Source organism: Monodelphis domestica, chromosome 1 (genome assembly GCF_027887165.1).
Source record: "Monodelphis domestica isolate mMonDom1 chromosome 1, mMonDom1.pri, whole genome shotgun sequence".
In the NCBI taxonomy this organism is placed as follows: Eukaryota; Metazoa; Chordata; class Mammalia; order Didelphimorphia; family Didelphidae; genus Monodelphis; species Monodelphis domestica.
In genome coordinates this window covers 147684422-147707382 of record NC_077227.1, presented here as the reverse complement: position 1 = coordinate 147707382, position 22961 = coordinate 147684422, and the positions used below count along the sequence as shown (strand labels likewise).

At 37.4% G+C, this 22961-nt stretch overlaps 1 protein-coding gene across 8 annotated transcripts in view; it reads left to right on the top strand.

The window, feature by feature from the left end:
- OTUD7A (OTU deubiquitinase 7A) overlaps positions 1-22961 on the top strand; it is a 431998-nt gene that overhangs the window by 345055 nt on the left and 63982 nt on the right. For all 8 annotated transcript variants that reach the window (XM_007479500.3, XM_007479503.3, XM_056807877.1 and 5 more), the window contains 2 exons: positions 11128-11255; positions 14972-15084. In XM_007479500.3, the coding sequence (XP_007479562.1) occupies positions 11128-11255; positions 14972-15084 (241 nt within the window). The remainder of the gene's footprint in view (positions 1-11127; positions 11256-14971; positions 15085-22961) is intronic.

Below are 22961 nucleotides of genomic sequence, written 5' to 3'. Positions count from 1 at the left end.
AGGATACAGTGGCTTCTCCAATGAACCTCATCTCTCCTTTCAGCTTCTCCTTTTCAGTATTTCTTCATGTACCATGAATTCTTTCCAGTTTGGTTCATTGACTCTAACATGAGGTCTCCCCAGTACTACTATTGCTGTTGCTTCTCCTCCTCCTTCTCAAGTCTTTCAGCCTCTATTTTGTATTCTTTGTCCCTTGAATAGTGTTTGTGAGTGAGAGAGAGAGACGAGCTCCCACTCATAACCCTAGATTATATTTCAACTCAAAGATTGAGATAGACCCCAATCCCTCAGAAAGGTCTAAAAAGGAATGTTTGTCCATACAAACCCCAAGTTGCCAGCTGGGAATTAAACCTTTATTATACCTCAGTGTTTTAATGTTATCTCCCTTGATAGAATATATGGTCCAGGAGAGGACAGAGACTTTAATTTTTATTCCACTTTCTCGCCAGTATTTGACACATGAGAGTAACTAAATTAATACTTGTTATTTTGGTAGTGGGATCTTGAGTGTTCCATTTTCTCTATATATGCTTCAATTTCTTCTTTTGTATTATTAGAGCCCTTCAATTACGTGATATCTCAGCTCCCTTCTTGCTCAAGGAGTCAATAATCCAACAAATTCAATGTTACTAGCTGCCTTTTTTTCCCTGACAGTGCACAAATACAGCCTTCCCCTTCCTCTCCCAAAAATAAAAAAATAATAATAAGGGCTCCTGTTTGGATGAATGAACACTCAAAAATGTCCTTGGCCACTTTCAACTATGTAGTCTCTACACCTGCATTTTTCTGTCAACATAGCCACCTGCTGACTGTCTGTTGGACATTCCAAGGAAGCCTTTATAAACTTCCCAAATATCTTTCCCTTTGCAAATGAAATATAAACCCTCATGCCTTCTCTACCCAATTGACATTATATACCAAGTTGTTCTTGGTTAAAGAGATCTGATGCCTGTCCTAGGCAATACAACACAGGATTGCTGTCCCTCCTCACCTGACCTTTGACTGATATTTTTTTGCCATTGAATAGACTGCTTAGTTACTTTTCTCTTTTCCCTCCATATTGTTTGTTCTATTCAATCTTTTGCCTATAAAGCAAGAACCATAATTTGCCAACTTCCTTCTATTCCTTGTCTTTATGTTGTCCCTCAGAATTTTATAGCTGTTTGCATCAGGCTTTCCTAATTTTTTCTTCTCTATCTAATTCCAATTAGCTTTCTTGAGCTAAAACAACCCTCCTTTAACTATCTTAATGCACCCCCTAATCTCACCATTTAACACTTGGTACACTTCTTCCATTACTAGGAACACTATTATACCAACATTGGCATGTGCCGAAGCTGGACACTTTATTTTGGATTAACTTTTCCTTTATTAACCTAGTACCTTATCCTTAAGTTCCATTAGCTTGGTACCAAATAAGGGGAGGAGAGGAAACTGTCATTGCCACCAACAAGAAATGGACCATATTACTGTTTACTGGACAAAGTACTAGATAATAGGGATACAAAAGCATGTAGGACATAGCCTCATCTCTCAAGAACTTTACACATAAGCTGAGGAAATAAAATGAACCTATGGGAAAAGATAAATACAAAGGAAGCATGTGATAAGACCCAAAATAATGTTTTGCTATTTAAAATGCAATGAAGAATTAAGAGAAGTTTTATGTAGGCATAGTAGATGCAGAATTTGAAATGACCTTTGGATGATTATTAAGACTTGAGGGTGGGGGGAAAGTAAGGTATTTCTGGTGGAGGAATAGTATGAACAAGGCATGGATTCAAGAATACATATGAAATGTTTAAAGGAAGATGGGTAAGCCAGTTTGACTTGAATGGAGGATTTGTACTGGTGAGTAAATAATGTTTGAAAGGAAAGGTAATTTGGGAGAGCATGTTATGGAAAACTCTGGATACCAGGGTTAAGGAATTTCTTTGAACTGCCTCTCATTTCTCTCCTCTCCAATCCATCTTTAGCACAGTTGCCAAAATAATCTTAAAAGAACAGACTTGACCATGTTATTCCATTGATTTAAAAATAATCAATAGCTCCCTACTGACTCTAAGATAAAACACAAATACTCTCAGCATTCTCATCCTTTACAGTCTGATTATAACTTATCTTTTAAAACTTTTTTTTTAAAAAACACTTATTATTTATTTTTTAAAATAGCCTATCTTTTTAAATTTTAGGTTCCAGATTGTCTACCTCCCAACCCTTTCCCCACTCCCTGAGAAGGCAAGCAATTTATCAGTGATACCTGTGAAATCATATAAAACATTTCCATATTAGCCATAGCACCAAAAAAAGTAAAAAAAAAACAAGAATGCAAGAAAAATATATTTCAATTTCCCCACATAATTCATCATTTCTCTCTTGGTGGAGGAAGTAGATATCATTTTTTTCATTATAAATTCTTTGGGATTGTTTAGCATTACTATATTGATCAGAATAGTCATTGATCATAATTAAATTACTGTTTCTAAGCATAATAATTTCCTCTTTCTACTTATTTCACTTTGTATCAGTTAGTGTAGGTCTTGCTGGGTGTTTTTTTTTTTTCTAAAACCACACCCACTTGCCATTTCTTCTTATTGCAATAGTACTGAATCATAATCATATGCTACAAAGTGTCCAGCCATTCCCCAACTGATAAGCATCCACTTGATTCTCAATTTTTGCCACCACAAAAAGAGCCACTCTACATTTTTTTTACTATCTAGGTCATTTTTCTTTTTTCTTTTATCTTTTTTGGTATAGAGTCTTAGTAGTGGTATTGCTGGATCAAAGGATATGGCTCTAGTTCCAAATTGTCCTTCAGAATGGTTGGACCAATTCACTACTCAACCAATAGTTCATTAACATACCTATTTTCCCTCATCCCCTACAGAATCTGTAATTTCTGACAGGTGTGAGATGGCACCCAAGAGTTGGTTTAGTTTGCTATTTGGGTTTGCTATTTGGGTGGATAGAATATTCTTATTTGTAACCTTAGCCCCTTTGCCCTCTTAAATATCATATTCCGAATCCCCTGCCTCTTGAATATGGAAGGTGTTAAATCTTATGTGATCCTTCCCGTAACCCCATAATATTTGAGTAGTCTATTTCTGACTACTTGCAATATTTTCTCCTTGATTTTGGATGTCTTAACTTTATTATTATTATTATTATGGTTTTCACATAATACAATAATTTTTACATTAACTCTCCTAAATCAGTTGTATTTTCAATGAAATATTTTGTTTTCTTCTATTTTTCACTCTTCTGACTTTATTTTATTACATATTGAAATCATTAGCTTCCACTTGCCCTATTCTAATTTCAAGATATTGTTTTCTTCACTGAGTACCTCTTTTTTCCATTTGGACAATTCTATTTTTTTTAAGAATTTTCTTCCACAAACTTTTGTGCCTTTTTTACCATTAGGCTGATTCTGTTTTTTATGATAGTTTTCTTCAGTATTTTTTCCTCTTTTACCAAGCTGTTAATTCCCTTTTCATAATTTTCTTGCATCTCTATCATTTCTTTTCCAATTTTTTCTCTATCATTCTTATCTCTTTCTCTAAATCCTCTAGAAATTCGTATTGGCCTTGGATCCAATTACCATTTTTCTTTGAGATTTGCTTGTAGCTGTCTTCACATTGTTGGCTTTTACATTTATATCTTGGTCTATCTTGCCACCATAGTAGTTTTTAAGTCACATTATTTTTTTGTTGCTTGCTCATTTTTCCTAGCCTATTTCTTCACTTTGAAATATATGTTAAAGTTGGGCTTTGCTAACATGGAACTGGGGAGGCATTGTACAATTTTTCACAGTTTTTTGTATTATTGTTTTCAGTGCTTGCTAGTTCTGAGGGGTTTGCAAGTTTTCAGTGCTTCTACAGGTTTTTGGTGCCTCCGAGGTGATGTTTTCGTTCTGAGGGGTTTGCAAGTTTTCAGTGCTTCTACAGGTTTTTGGTGCCTCCGAGGTGATGTAATGTGGGAAAAAAATGTGGTCATGTCTCTCCTGGTCTACACTCTGGTCTACACTCATTACCTAGAAAGAGCCCTGGTCTCCTATAGCCACAAATATTAGTGTTTTTCTTGGCTCTGGAACTGTGACCATGGCCCCTAATCCCTTGTGATAGATCACAAGGGCTCCTCTCCATCCTAGAACTAAAATTACTTATGGGTAATAAAGGTCCCCTATAATCTCTTTCTGATCAGTTGTCCAATCCCCTTATCATCTCTGAGCTAAGAGCTCTGGAAATTTTTGCTTCTACTGTTTTTGCAGCCTCCTCCAATTGTAACCAACCACCATTTGTGCACCTGTCTTTTTAAGCCTCTTTAAGCCTGTCTAAGCCAGTGTTAATAGAACTCATCTTCAGAAACTCCTAAGTTGTCTTACGCTGGAAAAAAAAATCTCCTTCTCACCTTTTGTTGACTCTACCACTACAAAATTTGATTTGAGATGGGTTTTTAAAAGTTGTTTGGAAGGGAATGTTGGGAGAGTTCATCTGTATTACAGCCTGTACTCCACATCTAGTCAAACTTTTTAAAATTTATGCTCTTCTTCAATAACTCCCAAGTAAACTATTCCTTGAACTCAAGATGCTAAAATCTGCTTACATCAATTTGTACAGAGCCTCCCATGCCAGAAATTCACTTCTTCCTCATCTTGGCTTTTCCAAATCTATAGCTTCCTTTAAGACCCAAGTTATGCCACCTTCTCTGTAAAATTTCTGATTCCTCTACTCCATAATCACCTTTAAAATTTTTTTCATTTATTTATTTAGAATATTTTTCCATTGTTCCATGATTCATGTTCTTTCCCCTCTTTCCTCCCTACTCCCATAACCAACAAGCAATTCCACTGGGTTATACATGTATTATCACTCAATATCAATTTCCATGATATTAATATTTGCAATAGAATGATCATTTAAAGTCAAAATCCCCAATCATGTACCCATCAATCCATGTGATAGATAATGTTTTTCTTCTGTGTTTCTACTCCCACAGTTCTTTCTATGGATGGAGATAGTATTCTTTCTCATAAGTTCCTCTGGATTGTCCTGGATCATTGCATTGCTAGTAGTAGAGAAGCCCATTATATTTGATTGTGCCACAATGTATCAGCCTCTATATATGTTCTCCTGGTTCTGCTCATTTTTCTCTGTATCAATTCCTGGAGGTCGTTCCAGTTCACATGGAATTCCTCCAGTTCATCATTTCTTTCAGCACAATAGTATTCCATCACCATCAGATAACGCAATTTATTTAGACATTCCCCAATAAAGGGACACCCCCTCATTTTCCAGTTTTTTGCCACTACAAACAATGCAGCTATAAATATTTTTGTACATGTATTTTTCCTTATTATCTCTTTGGAGTACAAACCCAGTAGTGGTATGGTTGGATCAAAAGGCAGAGAGTTTTTTATTTTTTTTTGTCATAAAATCAAATCTTTAATCAGGAAAAGAGACAAGATCCTTAAATAATCACTTGCCACACAAGAGCCAAGTGCTCAGTACCAAACAGAGTCAAGACTCTGGGGCTCTGAAACAGTGTCTCTGAGAGAATGAACACCAGATGATTCTCCAAAGAACAATAGAACATAGGGATCTTATAATACCTTTGGGAACTAAAGACAGTGAAGTAGGATTGATAGGCTTTACAATGGCTACAAGGAAATGACAAGTCCAGGGCTAGATTATTAGGGAAAGGCTGATGCTTTACAATTTGAAGGGATACCTGGGAGAGGACTTTGATAAAATGGGAGAGATTTCTAAGACAAAAAGGGTATTTAACATTTGATTATATCTACTAAACTGGGATCAGTAAGTACTTTAAGGTCTATTATTCAGTCTGAAACAAGATCAGTTTGGGACTTCCCATAAGGTAAGTTCTCGCAAACTTGAGCTCCCAAAAACCTAGTTGACACATCCCCCTTTTGGAGAATACCAAAATTTGCCACTGACCACATAAAAGACAAAGGGGTGTATGCCCAATAAAGTTTGATCCTGTTACTAAAGATAGAAACATGGGACATAAGTATAAACAAATGACATTTGGGGGCAGTGCTCCCCATTTGCAGTGACACATTGATAGTTGGCCAGAACACAGGCACTCTGCCTCTAGCAGAATTTTAACAAACAAACACTACCCCATTTCCCAAAATCTTTCAGTCTTTTGAATCCAGATGTAGGTTTCAGTGTCCTTCTTTGAATGGACAGGCTCTGGAACAGTTTCATTGCCAGCCCACCTGCTAAGCTGAGTCTAAACTGGAACTCCATGGATTCCTGTGTCTCCTGTCTTGTGTCAGCCAGCAGGCAGTTTAGGCAGCCATAACTTCAAATCTCGGTGGGGCCTCCATTTATGTCAACTTGGAAAAACACAGAACCACTAAAGTAGTCCAGAAACCAAATCTTTAATCAAGAAAAGAGGCAAAGTCTTTAATGATCAGCCACCATACAGAGCCCAGCATTAAATACCACACAGAATCAAGACTGAGGATCTGGTGACAGACAAGAGGCAGTCTTTTAAAGGCTTTGGGGGAGGGGGGAAGCTGGGTTGCTCAGTGGATTGAGAGCCAGGCCCGGAGACAGGAGGTCCTGGGTTCAAATCTGACCTCAGATACTTCCTAGCTGTGTGACCCTGAGCAAGTCACTTGACCCCCATTGCCTAGTCCTTACCACTCTTCTGCCTTAGAACCAATACACAGTCTTGAGTCTAAGATGGAAGATAAGGATTTTTTTAAAGCCTTTTGGACATAATTCCAAATTGCCTTCCAGAATGGTTGGATCAATTCTTTCTCTGTTTTTGATATGCCTGGCTTTGGAATCAGTACCATATTTGTGTCATAAAAGGAATTTGGTAAAACTCCTTCTTTGTTTATTTTGTCAAATAGTTTGTATAGCACTGGGATTAGTTGTTCTTTAAATGTTTGATAGAATTCACTTCTGATTATGTCTGGCACTGGGACTTCCTTGATGGCTTGTTCAATTTCTTTTTCTGAAATGGGATTGTTTAAGAATTCTATTTCATCTTTTGTTAATCAAGGCAGTTTATATTTTTATAAATATTCACCCATTTCACCTAGATTGTCATATTTATTGCCATATAATTGGGCAAAATAGCTCTTAATAATTACCTTAATTTCTTCATTAGAGATGAGGTCACCCCTTTCATCTTTGATACTGTTAATTTGATTTTCTTTATCTTTTTTTATTAGATTAGACAGTACTTTATTTTATTTGTTTTTTGCAAAGTACCAGCTCCTAGTCTTATTTATTAGTTCAATAGTTCTTTTACTTTCAGTCTTATTAATTTCTCTTTTGATTTTTAGGATTTACAATTTAATTTTTACTTGGGGATTTTTAATTTGTGCCCTTTCTAGTTTTTTTAAGTTGCTTGCCCAATTCATTGACCTCTTCCCTCTCTGATTTGTTGATATATGTACTCAGGAATATAAATACAGAGTTCCGTTTTGGCTGTATCACATAGATTTTAATATGTTGTTTCTTCATTGTCATTCTTTGCAATGAAATCAGTAATTGTTTCTTTGATTTGTTCTTTGATCCACAAGTTTTGAAGAATTAGATTACTTAGTTTCCAATTAATTTTAAATTTACCTTTCCTGGGGGCAGCTGGATAGCTCAGTGGATTGAGAGCCAGGCCTAGAGATGGGAGGTCCTAGGTTCAAATCTGGCCTCAGACCCTCCCCAGCTGTGTGACCCTGGCCAAGTCACTTAACCCCCATATACAGAATTGGTTTCAAGACAGAAGGTAGAGGTTTAAAAAAATGTCATAAGCCCTTATTGATTATGATTTTATTGCATTCTGGTCTGAAAAACTGCATTTATTATTTCCGCTTTCCTACATTTGTTTACAATGTTTTAGTGCCCTAGTACATGGTTAATCTTTGTATATGTACCATGTGCTGCCAAAAAGAAGGTACATTCCTTTTTATCCCTATTTATTTCTCTAGATATCTATTAACTCTAATTTTTCTAACATTTCATTTACTTCCCTTACTTCTTTATTATTTGTTTTTTTGGTTCATTTTATCTAGTTCTGATAGGGGAGGATTGAGGTCCCCCACTAGAATGGTTTTACTATCTATTTCCTCCTTAAGCTCCTTTAGAAATCTGAATGCTATTCCACTTGGTGCATATATTAAGTGTTGGATCTTTCTTTTATACCTGAGAATTCAACTTTATCTGAGTACCTTTCAGGTTGAATTGAGTAGGAGAGACCTGTGCCTCTGTCTTATTGTTGTATTTGACTTTCTGTCTATTTTGTACACTTGCTCTTCTGGTTGTTTGCTAGCTCTGTGAGTTTGAGCTTTTCTGCCCTCTGGAGAGGGCTCACTGCAGTATTGATGAACTTGATTAAGACTATTGAAGTGATGTGCAGAGCTGAATGTGCCTTGAAGCCAAAACTTCCAGCAGCAGAGGTCCAAGATGGAGGTGTGGTGGCTGAAGACTGCCATCAGCCAGCCTTCTTCTCTGCTTCTCTCCTTCAGCTGCCTCCTTGTGAGCTGTAGTCAGAGCCCTGAGCTTTGTGTAGTTGTGGTAGCAAGGCACTCTGTTCCAGTTGGAGCCCTCTCCCCGAGATCCCACCAACCACCAGTCTCAGCACAGTAGTTGGGTCTGGTCTTTTCCTTAAACCCAAGAATTCAACCTTCTCTGGGTATCTTTTAAGCTGAATCAAGCAGGAGGGTCCCGCAGCTGTGTCTTGTTGTTGGATTTGGTTTTCTGTCCCCCTTGAAGTGTTTTGTTTTTGATTAGTGTGAAAGAGTTTTCACAGAGGAATCCACTTTTGCTGCTTCTAAGCCCCCATCTTGACTCCACCTCCATAATCCCCTTTTAACATTATGTCCTCAAATTTCCTGAAGCAGTTTGTATAGATAACTTCTTTCCCATATCACTCCCTACCTTTTGTTTAGATATAGATAATATATATGTATTCTACCTTCTAATTTACTTCTTTGTATACACATATATATTGATACCCTACCTTATGTTGTGCCACTTTATCTTATATGTATGAAATCTTCCTATCCTCAAAAGAAAATGTAAAAAAGAAAATTACTTTAATTTTTGACTTTGTGTCCTTTAACACAGTTCCTTGTAAATAATAGGCACTTAGTAAATGTTTGGCGAATTGAATTAGCATTTCGTTTTCAGGCAACAGGTAAACATGTACGGTTCTGGTCAATCAGACTATGGAAGATTAGTTGTAGACATTGTGAAGAATGGATTGAATGCATGGGGAAAAACCTTGGAGGAGAGTTATGAGACTTGAACATGTCTGGACCTAAAATGATGAAAGTCTAGATTAGAGTGATCCCAGTGGGAATGGAAAGAAACATAGATGTGAAAGATATCACTAAGGATACTGTTTTTTGATCCATCTAGAATTTCCTGAAAGATAAGAAAGCATGCTCTCCTTCCCACAAAATCATCACACTGATATGAAATTCCAGACACAATGACTTTGTCCTGGGCTTAAGGCAGAAACTATGAGTGGCCTTGTCTAATTCCCCTTCACTCTCTCCATGTGAATGAGGGCACTGATTGGTTGCTGAACTTTCCTTCTGATTATTTCAATGTGTGTTTGCTATGCATCCTCTGGACAGCCTACTCCTCTCAAAGTGAAGAGAGCTCTAGAGTCCCTGATCACTTGGAAGCAAGGGCTAACATGGTAGAGGAAGGGAAGAAGATGAGAGGATAGGAGTTAGCACTTAGCCTCGATTGTAATGGAAGGTTTTACATTGAAGAAGACCAATATGTAGACTACCAGAAGGTACAGTAAGTCCTAGAGAAATCAATACAAAATGATGCTGCCTCAAGTTTATTACATGTTCTTTACTTTGAACGGTTTGTTTTCTTTTTGGATAGAAATATTTAAGTGACAAATGGCCAGGATTGTTAAAAGAGAACCTATTTGTCAGACCCAGCTATTTTATAGGAGAATGAGAAGAGGCCATTTTATTTGTACCAGATATACTATTAAGACTAGAGTCAGACATTTAAAACCCAGTGGAATTGACTGTTGGCTACGGGAGATGGGTGGGAAGAGGGGAAGGAAAGAACATGAATCATGTAACCATGGAAAAATGTCCTTAATTAATTAAATAAAATTAAAAATAAAATAATAAAATGTTAAAAAAAAAACAAAGATATAGTTGTATGTATAGGGAAAAAAAAGAGTAGAGTTAGTAGGGCATGGTAAATAGAACCTGGAATTTGAAATAAAGAAATCCAGTATTCAAATTATGCCTCAGGTACTTATGAGCAAATACCTAATTCCCTAGGAATTATCTACTAGTTTCATACAGGCTAGAATTCCCATACAAGTAGTTCTCTACACCAGCAAAATCCTGGCTCCTTTATACATCATTTGTGGATGCTAAGGGTCAGTCCAAGGTCTATTTCCCGGGGAGCAATTTCACAGAGAACGATTCCCTTGCATGATGCTGAATATATACTCAGTCTGTTAAACAAAGACCTTGATGATTACTATAAAATCTACTTCTAGGAGCAAGCAGATGCCCGTGGGAAACACATGCCCCTCTCTTTAGAACTCTAGTTAGCAGCAATGCTATTCTCTTGATCAACACTTTATTGTGTGCCCATTGCTATATCTCATTGCCTGTACTAGGAAGTCTGAGAGTGCATGTCACTGCCTCAGTGATACCCAGAGGAGTCTATCATTATCCCCAATTCCCCAGCTCACCTCATGCATAGGTGTTATTTATAAGCCTAACCTAAGACTCTTTTGGCTCCTTGTAGTCAAGTTAAAGTCAGTGCCAGTGCATTCAGAGAAACTGGGACGATGATACTTTTTTTTTGTTGTTGTTTTTAAACAAGGCTATCAGCTTGCTTAAAAGGTCGCATTTTTCTTCATTAGTCTGTTTACACTAATGGGTTCCATTAGGAGAGCTTAGAAATAATGAAAGAGAACATTAGCTAATGAGGAGAATTTGGCAATTAATTAGCAAAATTGTTTTTATCCCTACAGAAATAGGAAATCTACACTGGGCATGGTCTCAGTAGCTTTTGCAGTCCCCCTGATAATGTTTGCCTTTCTTCATGTCCTACTCTGGGTTCCCTCCCTCACAAGTGTACCTCTACTCCCCAGGCATGTGGGGATTTCATGACCGGGACCTGGTTTTGCGTAAGGCTCTCTATACCATGATGAGGAGTGGAGCAGAAAGAGAAGCACTGAAGCGGAGGTGGAGGTGGCAACAGACCCAGCAGAATAAGGAGGTTTGTACTCACTGGCATATTTTTTTAAGCCCCAACTCTAATCTTACCCTCGAGTAAGACATGAGTGATGGTTAATTCGTGTCTCCTTGACTGATGGCAGAGCCGGGTATAACAGAGCTCAGCATACAGGCCCCAGGGGCTGGTCATGTAAGTCGGTGTTCCATCTTCCTGGGTGCCAAACTAAAATTGCTGCAGTGGATTATTAAAGCTTTAGTTTCAATTCACCGGGGAGAGAACATATTCAAACAGTACAACAAAAATGTCAAGAGCAAGAAGGGCCTGTGGCAAAGGGAGGTAAATTGCAGGGCAGCCCTGCCAGATGCTCCAGAGCCCTTGGAGGGCAATGGAGAAACTGCTGGGAAGCTCTAAGCCACTGGAGAGTGGCACCTCACTGCCATCTTCAACCTTGTTGTTTGGACAAGACATTATAAACCTCAGCATCTTTTTTACCTCTGGCCAGCTGGAAAGAGACAAGTAGTCAAATGGGTATGGATCTATAAGGGAAACTTCAATGATTATGACTTTTCAACTTGGAACTTTGTTGGGCAATAAATTCCCTGACCTATATGAGGTGTTTGCATTCTACCAATTATTTCCCCTAAAAACAGACACTCTCTCCACCTTCCCCTTATAGTTTTTTCCCTTTGAACAGGCTCTGGAACCACCTCCTTTTCTGGCAGCCTTCTGGTTTTTGGTGCTCCTACTTCTTGCTTTGTGAATGGAACCGTTCCTGGGTAGAGTACCAGGACCATGCTACAGTTTGTGGGCCCTCCTCTTCCAGCATTTTTATAACAGACTAAATAGGCAAGGACAGCTTGGAATGGAGAAGGATACTCTCAAAGGGTTTTTTGAGGAGTTTGTAGCACATAGAAACAGTCCCAGGATTTTGAGAATAGAAGGGTTTTTGGTTTTACTTTATATATATATATAACTGAGTTTTTTATAATCTGTCTCAACTCGATGGTTTATGTGTTTAATTTCCTAATAGGATATCATGGCACATCAAAAGAGTGCTTAAAAAAACAATTAGCATTATGAATATAATAATAAAATTTTTTCCAACCTCCAATGAATAATTTACTATTAGTGAAAAAAATCTGATCAAAAAAGTATATATGCACCTGGAGGTTTACTTAGCACTAGCTCCCTGAGTCAACATCCACTGTGAAGTATCCTCCCTTCCCCCAAAAAAATTATGAGGGCGACTGCATTGAAAACTTCCCTTCTTAGGAAGGTCCTTGGGGTACATGTCCCAGAGAGTATTCAGTTATCATTAAGTGAATTGGAGTTTATTTTTGGATCACATTTTACTTCTTGTTATCTTCCTGAAAAAAATTAATTTCCTGATCAAGTACTGAGAAGTGTAGCTCAGTATAGAGAATGCTAGACTCAGTAATTCCATACTTTTGGAGGATCTAGGTTCAACTTCCAGGTCTGACATTTATTCACTATGCAGCTTCTCTGAACCCAAAAAGTTTCTGAGGTTTCTTCTTCTGTGAAATGGGAATGACTCAGGAAATTGTTTGGAAGAAAGCATAAAACATTGAGAATGAGTTATATTATTAGTACTGTTGTTATTATCATTGGATTTTGACTGAGCACAATACTTTAAGAGCTAGAAAGAACCTGTGTGTACACATATACACACATACATATTCATATTCCATAGTTAATTCTATCAATAATCAATCACCAAGTCAATAAACTGAGTTTCTTATCATCTGTTTCAACTCGATGGTTTATGTGTTTAATTTCCTAATAAGATATCATGGCATATCAAAAGAGTGCTTAAAAAACAATTAGCATTATGAATAAAATAATAATAAAAACTTTTCCGACCTCCAATGAATAATTTATTATTAGTGAAAAAAATCTGGTCAAAAAAGTATTCCATTAATTTTATAAATAGTGATGAGAGCAACAGTGGACTTCCCTCCTATACTATGATAATTTATGAGCAATAGCCATGATATACATACACTGTAATTATGACTAGTGAAATAATAATTTTAGTGACTAATTTTAATAGTGCTTTCTAAAGGCAAAAAAGCCATGCAAGATTTCTCTAAAACCAGTCTAGAGATGGGTTATTTTTTCACCTTGTTTTCCATTAATTCAAGAGACATCTAATAACTATTCCATACAAAAGCCTTGTGTGAGGAATCAAGAGAGTGATGAAAAAAATTAAATGATCTCAGCCTTCAAGGAACTTACATTCAAATGGAACAAAATGTAGAAAAAGAAATGGAAAGTTAAGAGGAATTCGGATTCAGGAATCCTTTAAGAAGCAAGAGAAAGAGAGTTGAAAAAGCACATGCCAAATGTTCTCATTTGGGACTTTTTAATTCATTCACTAGCTTAGAAAAGCCAAATACCAATTCTATCCAGAAAACATTTGATACAAACTCTATATCGAACTCCCATTTATAAGCAATGACTTAGAAATCAGAAGGCATTCTATAAATGTCAGCTAGTCTCATTATTACTTCTCAGTTTTAAGACCTAGATCTAAAGGATGGATAGAGTTTATCTAACTTGTTCTACTGGTACATATTATAGTAAAATAATATAGCCATTTAAAACCAAATGATTGCCAGGGTTCCCTTCCAAGTTAAGGTGGTGCTTTGTCATGTGACCCTGGGTAAGTCAATTCCCCTCTCTGAGCCTCAGTTTCCCTTCTTCACAACAGAAACAGAAAAAAAAAACTCCTTCCAGCTCCAGAGGAGTTGTATAAAGACTGAATGGCTTAGAGAAAATCAAGAAGAAAAATAGATTGGGGAAAAGCTATTTGTTTGCATTTTGAGTTATTCAGTTATTATGTCAAATGTCCTATTCCTGTTGTATGAAGTGATTTCATAGTAGAACCTAGATCTGACTTTTCTAGAAAAAATAGCTTCCTATTATTTAAACATAATCCATCTTGTATCCATTTAAGATTAGTGGGATGGGGGCAGCTGGGTAGCTCAGTAGATTGAGAGGCAGGCCTAGAGATGGGTGGTCCTGGGTTCAAATCTGGCCTCAGCCACTTCCTAGCTGTGTGACCCTGGGCAAGTCACTTGACCCCCATTGCCTAGCCCTTACCACTCTTCTGCCTTGGAGCCAATACACAGTATTGACTCCAAGACGGAAGGTAAGGGTTAAAAAAAAAAAGATTAATGGGATACTTCATACTGGACCAACTTGAAAGTTATTCTTAGGCCATATCTTGCCCTCAAAGCTTTATAAGGTCAGACTCCTTATTGCTGGAAAAACTCCCTGTAGCAAAGAGTATATATTAAAGATTTATTTTTATGAAAACTTTTACCAAAAACAAAGGAAAAAAAAATAAACCAGAGACAGTATAAATATCTAGTCTCTGTCAAAGACCTTTTGCCTTTACCTCTGTGCCATGTCTCAAAATGGACCAAGATGATCCAAAGGCAATGTTTGTAATTAACTTCCAATGGCAAAAGTACAGGATCAAAAATTTAGAGCTTGAAGGGACTATGATTCTAAGGAAGCCTTGAGCACCAAATATCTCATTTGACAAATGAAGAAATAGCTAATGACTTTCCCAGGGCCACATGACCCAAAAGTATTGAAGACAGTATTTGAGCCTACATTCTCCAGACTGCAAGCCTAGTGTCTTACCCATGATACTATACCAGCATCTATTCCCTTCTTAAAGTGGGATAAGTGGTAGGGTCTCCTAAAATAGTCCCTTTTCTTTTCCTTAGTCAGGGTTAGTTTATACAGAAGAAGAGTGGGAGCGAGAATGGAATGAGCTCTTGAAGCTGGCGTCCAGTGAACCTCGAACTCATTTCAGCAAAAATGGAGGCACTGGTGGTGGGTAAGTTACTCTCTTCACATGCCTTATTATAATATCATTTAGCTGTATAATGCATTTTCTAAAGCCAGAGATATAAAGAACAATGCCTACTTCTAATGTGTTCTAGCCTCTTTAATTATCTTAATGTCATAGCACTCTATGTTCTGCATATGTGTGTATATATATATATATATATATATATGTAGGATTGCATGCATATGATTTCATCATTTTCTTGACTACCTCAAAGTGTGTCATGTCAATACTATTGCCTAACATCATCTATAATTCCTGGAAGTCTGATACGCCCACATTCAGAATTGATACTAGAGCACCAAATCATGATAAAGATGAGGATTACTAAAGCTCACCTTTCTTCCAGTCCAAGCCAAAGCCCAGCCACAGAGTTATTGCTGAAACCTGAGAGGAGGCAGAGAAATGTTTCATATTGGTCCAGCAGCACTCCCCCATTCCAAATAGCCAGAAGAGTCCAAGAAATGATACTGAGGAGGAACATATGGGTAGGGAAGAAGAGTAGGTTGGCAACTCGCCAGATGTTTAGAAGAAGCATTTACCCATTCTCACCATGTTTATTTCAAAGACATTGGCATGTAGTGCCCATGAGTCATCTCTCCCTCTCCTACTCTTCATCTGACGTCTGACAATGAAAAACAAAGTACAACCAACAGAGAAGGGCAAAGAGAAAAAGGGCACAGCCAAGTTGCAAGCCTGGAGGGTGGCATGTAAAAGAAAATGACATTATTCTATTTTCCATTAATGGACCTTATTTGGGGGGAAATTTCAATAGTGGATTCCTTTATTTTATAAAGAGCATTTCCTTAATTTTAAGTTTAAATTAATTACAGTAAAACCAAGATTTCAAAAGAATTGAACCAAATGGCCAGCAATAATGTGAACCACAGTAGTGAGAAGGTGATTTTTTAAAAAGAAGGGGTTGGAGAGTGAAAACATTCCTTTGCAGTTTGAGAATTCTTTACTGCTTGGGATTATGTACTGTTGGTCCTTGGAGTATTTAGCCCAGAGTCATTTGATATCATCCTCTTGAAACAAGAACATAACAGTTACTTTTCTAGTGGGCAGAGGAGTAAGAGGATAAGGGTGAAGCATCAAAAGTATACCATTAAAAAAGAGCTTATTGAATTGGTTAGGAATGTCCCAGAAACTTTGACCCAGATGTATAAATGTCCACAGTGCTGGCTAGGTTAATTACAAATTCAGAACAGTATTCAGAAGGACAAGATACCATTCCCTTTTCTTTTTTAACATCAGGCAGAAACAGAATGTTCTGAGACCCAGGGCGGGTAATCATGACCAACCAATCTGCTTAACAAATAGTAACTAATTAGGATGGTTTTCAAAGTCTTTGAGCCCTCCTATCTGATTGCTCAGTAGAATTCTTTTAGATGACTTTTTAAATTACTGAAACCTTATTTTTGTTATTTTTTTAAAGTACTCCTTTTCCTTGTAAATTAATAAATGCCCTGAGAAAAAGCACAATCTTGAGCATAAAGTATATGGTAGGGTGCAAAATAGGGAAAGAATTGTCAGATGACAAAGACAAAGTACCTAAATATATTTTCCTGGTGTTTAGAACCACAATCATAGGGCAGAGTATTGAATTTTTTTACTAAGCTTTAATAAACCAAAGAAAGTGATTTCTACATAGAGGAGAGATTCTTAATTATTTTTTCCCTCTTTGATAGACCACTGAAACTTAAGGGGTCTTTTTTCCAAATAATATTTTTAAACGCATAGGAAAAATACATAGGATTATAAAGGAAACTAATTAAATTGAAATAGTTATTAAGATATCTTTTTAAAGCAAATTCATAGACACCACATTAAGAAAGGACATCCCAATTCCAAAGGTAAAATGCCTTTCCTATCAAACTCTGGATTGAGGGCCTATGAGCCAGAAGGAGTCCTTTCTCAAGTTTAGAAGCTTTTCAGTGCAAAATGGAGAACTGAGCTAATATTAAATTCCTTTTAAAATAGCTACTCATAATTTTTTTTCTTTCCATACATCTGGCTTTGTGGCTCCCAGACCATAAGCCTACTAAAACTACTCTTATAAGTTCATATTAACTCTTCATCAACATAGGTAGTAGCAAGGTATTCCCTGTGCTCTTAATATTCCACTGGATAAGCAATCAGAGGGAAAAGAGTCTCCAGAGAGCAAACTAAGCTGAACTGCAGTGTTTTAAGCATGCCTTCAAAAGTCAGGATGCTTGAAAATATTGGCCCATCGATACTCCTGGGAATCCATGGCAGACCCAGAGACTGCACTGTTCCTGCTTTATAATACAGAGTGGCAGAGTATCCTGCCCATTAGAAGAAATATGCCAGGCACAGGAAGATGAGGGACTGTTTTTGATAGTCATTAAAATTCACAAGTTGCTAAAGTTTGGGGGTTTGGGGTTTGGTTTTATTTCTCAGCACAAAACCAATATCAAGCCTAAACCTTAGCATTTAGAAAGGATTCCCTGACATCCTGCTGCAGATCTTCCAAAGTACCAATTGTTATTCATTTAAAGGGGGGGAAAGATGACATGAATCCAATATACAGGACAAACTCCTAGACCGGTGTCGTGTTCCTTCAGAAATGCACACCCTTTTGGAGTCTCATTTACACTGGAGGCATGGAGAGTAGAGTGGATGAATGGTTTCTTCTACCATAACATGCCATTTTTTTCTCTCTGGGCTTTCCCTCCAAGGCTGCAGCTCATTCTGGTCACTGGAAATAAAATCTCTACTCAGCAGAAACAGAGAAAGAAGGCTCTGTAACTAATTGGACAATAAAAACAGGCACATGCCTGTGATTTTGGCTCCACAGGGTGGATGTCTGTATTCCATTATTGGTCTCACAAGTGGCATAATAAAGCAAGATAATGGCTACTTACTGCCACATTTTCATTAACAGAGATTATTCTAGGGGACTTGTAGTGTTTGATCTGTTTATTGTATTTTTAATGAGCATTTATTTAATTTTAAGTTTAAAAGGAATTGCAATGAAACTAAAAGATCAAATTTGGGTTACATAACTTGGTGAAGATAATGCTTGAAAGCAAGTCATGTTCTTGTAAGAAACCAAAATGACCCAAAGAAGTCAAAGTCCTATTTTTTTTAATTTCACAAAAGCACTTATATAGGGAGCAGCTGGGCAGCTCAATGGATTAAAGCCAAGACTAGAGATAGGAAGTCTTGGGTTCAAATATGACCTCTGATACTTCCAAGCTATGTGGCCCTGGGCAAGTCACTTAGCCCCTATTGCCTACCCCTTTCTGCTCTTCTGCCTTGGAACCAATACACAATAATGATTCTAAGATGGAAGGTAAGGGTTTAAAAAATTGTCTTGAGATTTCAAGATTAGCCTATTGCTTCAAAACATATCTATGAAAAATGTAGGAGCATATAATGGGAATAGTACATTGGAGAGAAGTTCTGCTGGCTTTGTCACCAGCTCATTATGTGACCTTTGTAAAGTCACTTCCCATCTGGAGACTTTGGTTACTCATCTCTAAAGTGATATCATTACTCTTTCTAAGGTATCTTCTAGATCTAACATTTCTTTAACTTTCTCTATTCTCATATTCCAATTTATCTCTGAAACATTCTCATGATTAACTGCATTTATGTTATTGCAAATTTGCATTCTCTGTTGGTAAATTAGACTCTCAAAAAGCTTTTTAAAAGATTCCATAAAAATCCCATTTTAACATATTGAGTTATGGGCAGCTAGGTGGCTCAATGGTTAGAGAGCCAGGCCTGGAGTCCAGGGGACCTGTGTTGAAATCTGGCATCCGATACTTAGGTAAGTCACTTAACCCCAGTGGTCTAGCCCTTACCACTCTTCTGCCTTAGAGGATACTTAGTATTGATCTAAGACAAAGTAAAAGTTAAAAACTATATATTGTTACCCTTGTGATTAGATGAAATGCTTTTTTTTTACTGGGAAAAAAAGGGCATCATCAAAAAACAAAAGGTAGAGACTGACAGATGCTTCCCTCATTAGAGAACTATAAACACTATGGTCAGAGATTGGAACCAGTATTACTTACCATTTTAATAGATTATCCAGAAGAAGATGTGCATCCGAAAATCCCTAAATAAATGTGGGACATGAAACTCTTTGGGCTATTGAATCAACCCAGTAGGGCTAAAACTCAGAAAAGTCTTTTGATGTAAGTGTAAGTATCAGTCAATCAATCAAATAAATCACCAGGCATTGACTAAGCATCCACTAATTTCCAGGAACTGCAATAGACCCTGGAGATACAAAGACAAAGAATGAAACAATTCCTATTTTTAAGAGGCTTATATCCTAATGGAATAGGGAAAAAATCAGTAGCTCAAGTGCAGTGAGGGCAAATAGGTGGTGCAGTGGATAGAGTGTAGAGCCCAGAGTCAGGAAGACCTGAGTTCAAGTGCAATCTCAGATATTTACTAGCTATGGGACCTTGTCCAAGTCACTTAATCCTGTTTGCCTCAGTTTCCTCATCTCTAAAATGAGTTAGAGAAGGAAATGGCAAACCAGTCCAGTATCTTTGTCAAGAAACCCCCAAATAGCATCAAGAAGAGTCAGATACAATAAAATAACTAAACAACATTGTTCATTGTGACCAGATATAGTTAATACAGTTGAGGGAAAGTAGTCCAAGCCATAGTTTTAAAGTGACAGACTATCTTTTATGAGAGTCACTAGACATAATATGGGAAATATTTGAAAAAGTCACATGCTATAGATTGCTTTACATGCTTTTAAGTACTATATAAATGCTGGCTATTAAAGCCTGTTAGTTCTTAGATCGTTCTCAGAAGACATCAGCCCAAGGTACTTCTACAGAGAACAAACAAAACCAAAAAAAAAAAATTATTGGAAAGAAACTGAAAATCAAATGGAAAATCTTTATTAGAAACCATAATGTGCCACCAACGGATATTCTGTGCTCATTGTGGTTGCTCTACTTAACTAAAGACATAATTAATGGTATTAAAAGTCCAGAGACACAGCTTAGACAAGAGAATGGAAGGACTTCTGAGTATGCTAATAACAATAATAATTTCAATGTGGAAAGATAAAGCAGTGGGATCAGATGGGAGAAGTTCCTGTTTGGGCAAGGTAGATTTGACTTGTCATTTCTAAATTCATAAAAGGTATAAGTAGGTTGGAGCTAGACTTGCTCACCAAATCCTACAACTAAAAGGCATTTCTTGAGGTTGGAAGATGTCATTTTAGTTAAAATAAATGAATTTGTTACTTGACCCAGTGGATGGAAATTTACAGAACTTCAGCTAAAGGAACAGACTGAAAACATGTTGTACTTATATTCGAGAAGAACTGAAGCAAATTAATTGATTTATATCTACTATTTATCCATAATTGAGGGACCTAGAAAGTTTTCCTGGAATCTCCATTTTGAGGAAGGGCTTCAGACCATTTTTCCTTGACCTCTGAAATTAGCCACTTCTTCTCCATTGCCTTCTAACTTTGATTCTATTGGCCTTTTGGTGATGGGCTCCGACTAATCATCCCAAATTCTCCAAACGTAGGCTTGGACACCTCCTCCTAATCCCTGACCCTCTTCCCCAGGGCCAACTTTTCAACTTCCTTTTTATGAATCGTCTTCCACCAGAGAATATAAGATTCTTGAGGACCAAAGAGTGCAATGCTTATTTTTTTGTGTATTGCCAGCATAGTATCTACATATTTGTTGTTATTGTTGCCATTTTCAGTCATGTCCAACTCTTCATGACTCCATTTGGAGTTTTCTTGACAAAGACTCTAGAGTGGCTTGCCTTTTCCTTCTCTAATTCATTTGACAGATGAGGAAACTGAGGCAAACAGAATTAAGTGACTTGCCTAGGGTCACACAGCTAGTGAGTATCTAAGACCAGATTTGAATTTAAGAAGATGATACTAACTCCAAGCTTGGCTCTCTATCCATTGTGCTACCTAGCTGGCCCACCTGGCCCTTAGTAAGGTCTTAATAAATGCTTGTGGAATGATTGACCATTCCAAGTGATATGCCTGATCATTAAGTTGATGACACTGAGTAGAACTGCAAACCCTCCTGCAATGCAGGAGTTGAAAAACTATAACCCTGTGGGACAAATCTGGCCCTCCATCTATTTTTGTAAGGCAGCAAGCTATGAATGTTTTTTTTTAACTTTTTTTAAATAAAATTTTATTTAGGGCACAGAAAACTAAACTGAATGGACTATTAGTTTGTCCAAGTGAGGATGCTTGTTAGAAACTAAGTTTCTTCCTTCATAGGTCTCTAATTTCCAATGTGGAAAAGTGTCAGGAATTTAGAAAAAATGAAAGATAAAATATATCAGGGAGGGATTTATATATATATATATATATATATATATATATATATATATATATATGTGCCCTAGGGCAGCAGGTAGGTGGCTCAGTGCATTGCAAGCCAGATCTAGAGATGGGAGGTATTGGTTCAAATCTAGCCTCAGGCACTTCCTAGCTGTGTGATTCTGGACAAATAACTTTACCCCCATTGCCTAGCTCTTAGGATTGCACTGAAGACTAGGGCAGTTTTCCATCATTGGTTCAATGAAAACCAGGGCAGAAACTTCCCTAAACCTGGTCCAGGACATGAAACCAACCCCGACAAATAATTGTGAACAATAAATTGCTTATGGCCTCATTCCTCTTGACTAAATTATAAACACAGACCAGAAACCTAACAAAGATCTGGGGGGAAAGTTGACGGATTTAAAGCATCAGCTTCCAATTTATATTATAACACAATAGAAAACAGATCCATTAAACCTCCTAACTTGGCAAAACATGCTTCCTAGAACATCAGAGAGGGTGAGGGCAATCCAGATACCAGCATCGCTTGTGGCATGAGAGGGTGAGGAAGTGGGAGTGGGAGAGGGGAGACATGCAGCAACATAATGAGCTTGCTGGATTTCTCTTGGACTCTTTCTCACCAACATTTAAAATGAAAATGAGTTCATTTCCTTTGGTGCCAAAATGAGCTGGAACATCTGAAGCATCTTCAGAAAAACCTCTGAAAGAGACATTTTTGAACTCCATCACCTTATAAATTTGTGGCTATTGAACTTTATAGCTCTTGTTTTTGTTTTTTTTTTCCGCGTGTCAGCTAAATTTCTAAAGCTTTTTGCTGCCCTTTAATAAATTCACAAGGCTAGCTAATATCATGGCAGCACATAGTGAGGGGGAGTGCAATCCATAACACAGGAAGGAAGCAAAATGAAGCAAATAGGAAAATAGTTTTTCTTTCACTTCTTAGTATACTTAATTAAATGATTCATGCAGCCTCAGGAGGGTACCAGGACTGAAATCAGGTAGAACCTCACAAAAACACATCCTGTCTCCCTTCTCTTTCATTGTAAAGATGGAGCACAGGAAAAAGGCAAAGTTATGGGTCAGAAGAAGAATCCTCAATGCTTTATTTAAAAACTATTTAGTGTGGTAGAGAACCAGGTCTAGAGATGAGAGGTCCTGGGTTCAAATTTAGCCTCAGACATTTCCTAGCTACGTGACCCAAAGGACTTAACCCCCACTGCCTGGTCCTTACCACTTTTCTGCCTTGGAACCAGTACTTAGTATTGACTTCAAAAGGAGCTGAGTTTTAGTGGCAGCTAAGTAGTTCTTTCTATACAGAATCAGACCTGGAATCAGGAGGGCCTGGATTAAAATTTGGCCTCAGATACTTCCTAGCTGTCTGACCCTGGGTGAATCACTTAATCCTAATTGCCTATGCTTAGCCCTTACCACTCTTCTGCCTTGGAATCAATACTTAGTATTGATTCTAAGACAAAAGGTAAGGATTAGGAGGAAGGAAGGAGAGGAGAGGAGAGAGGAGGAGAGGAGAGGAGAGAGG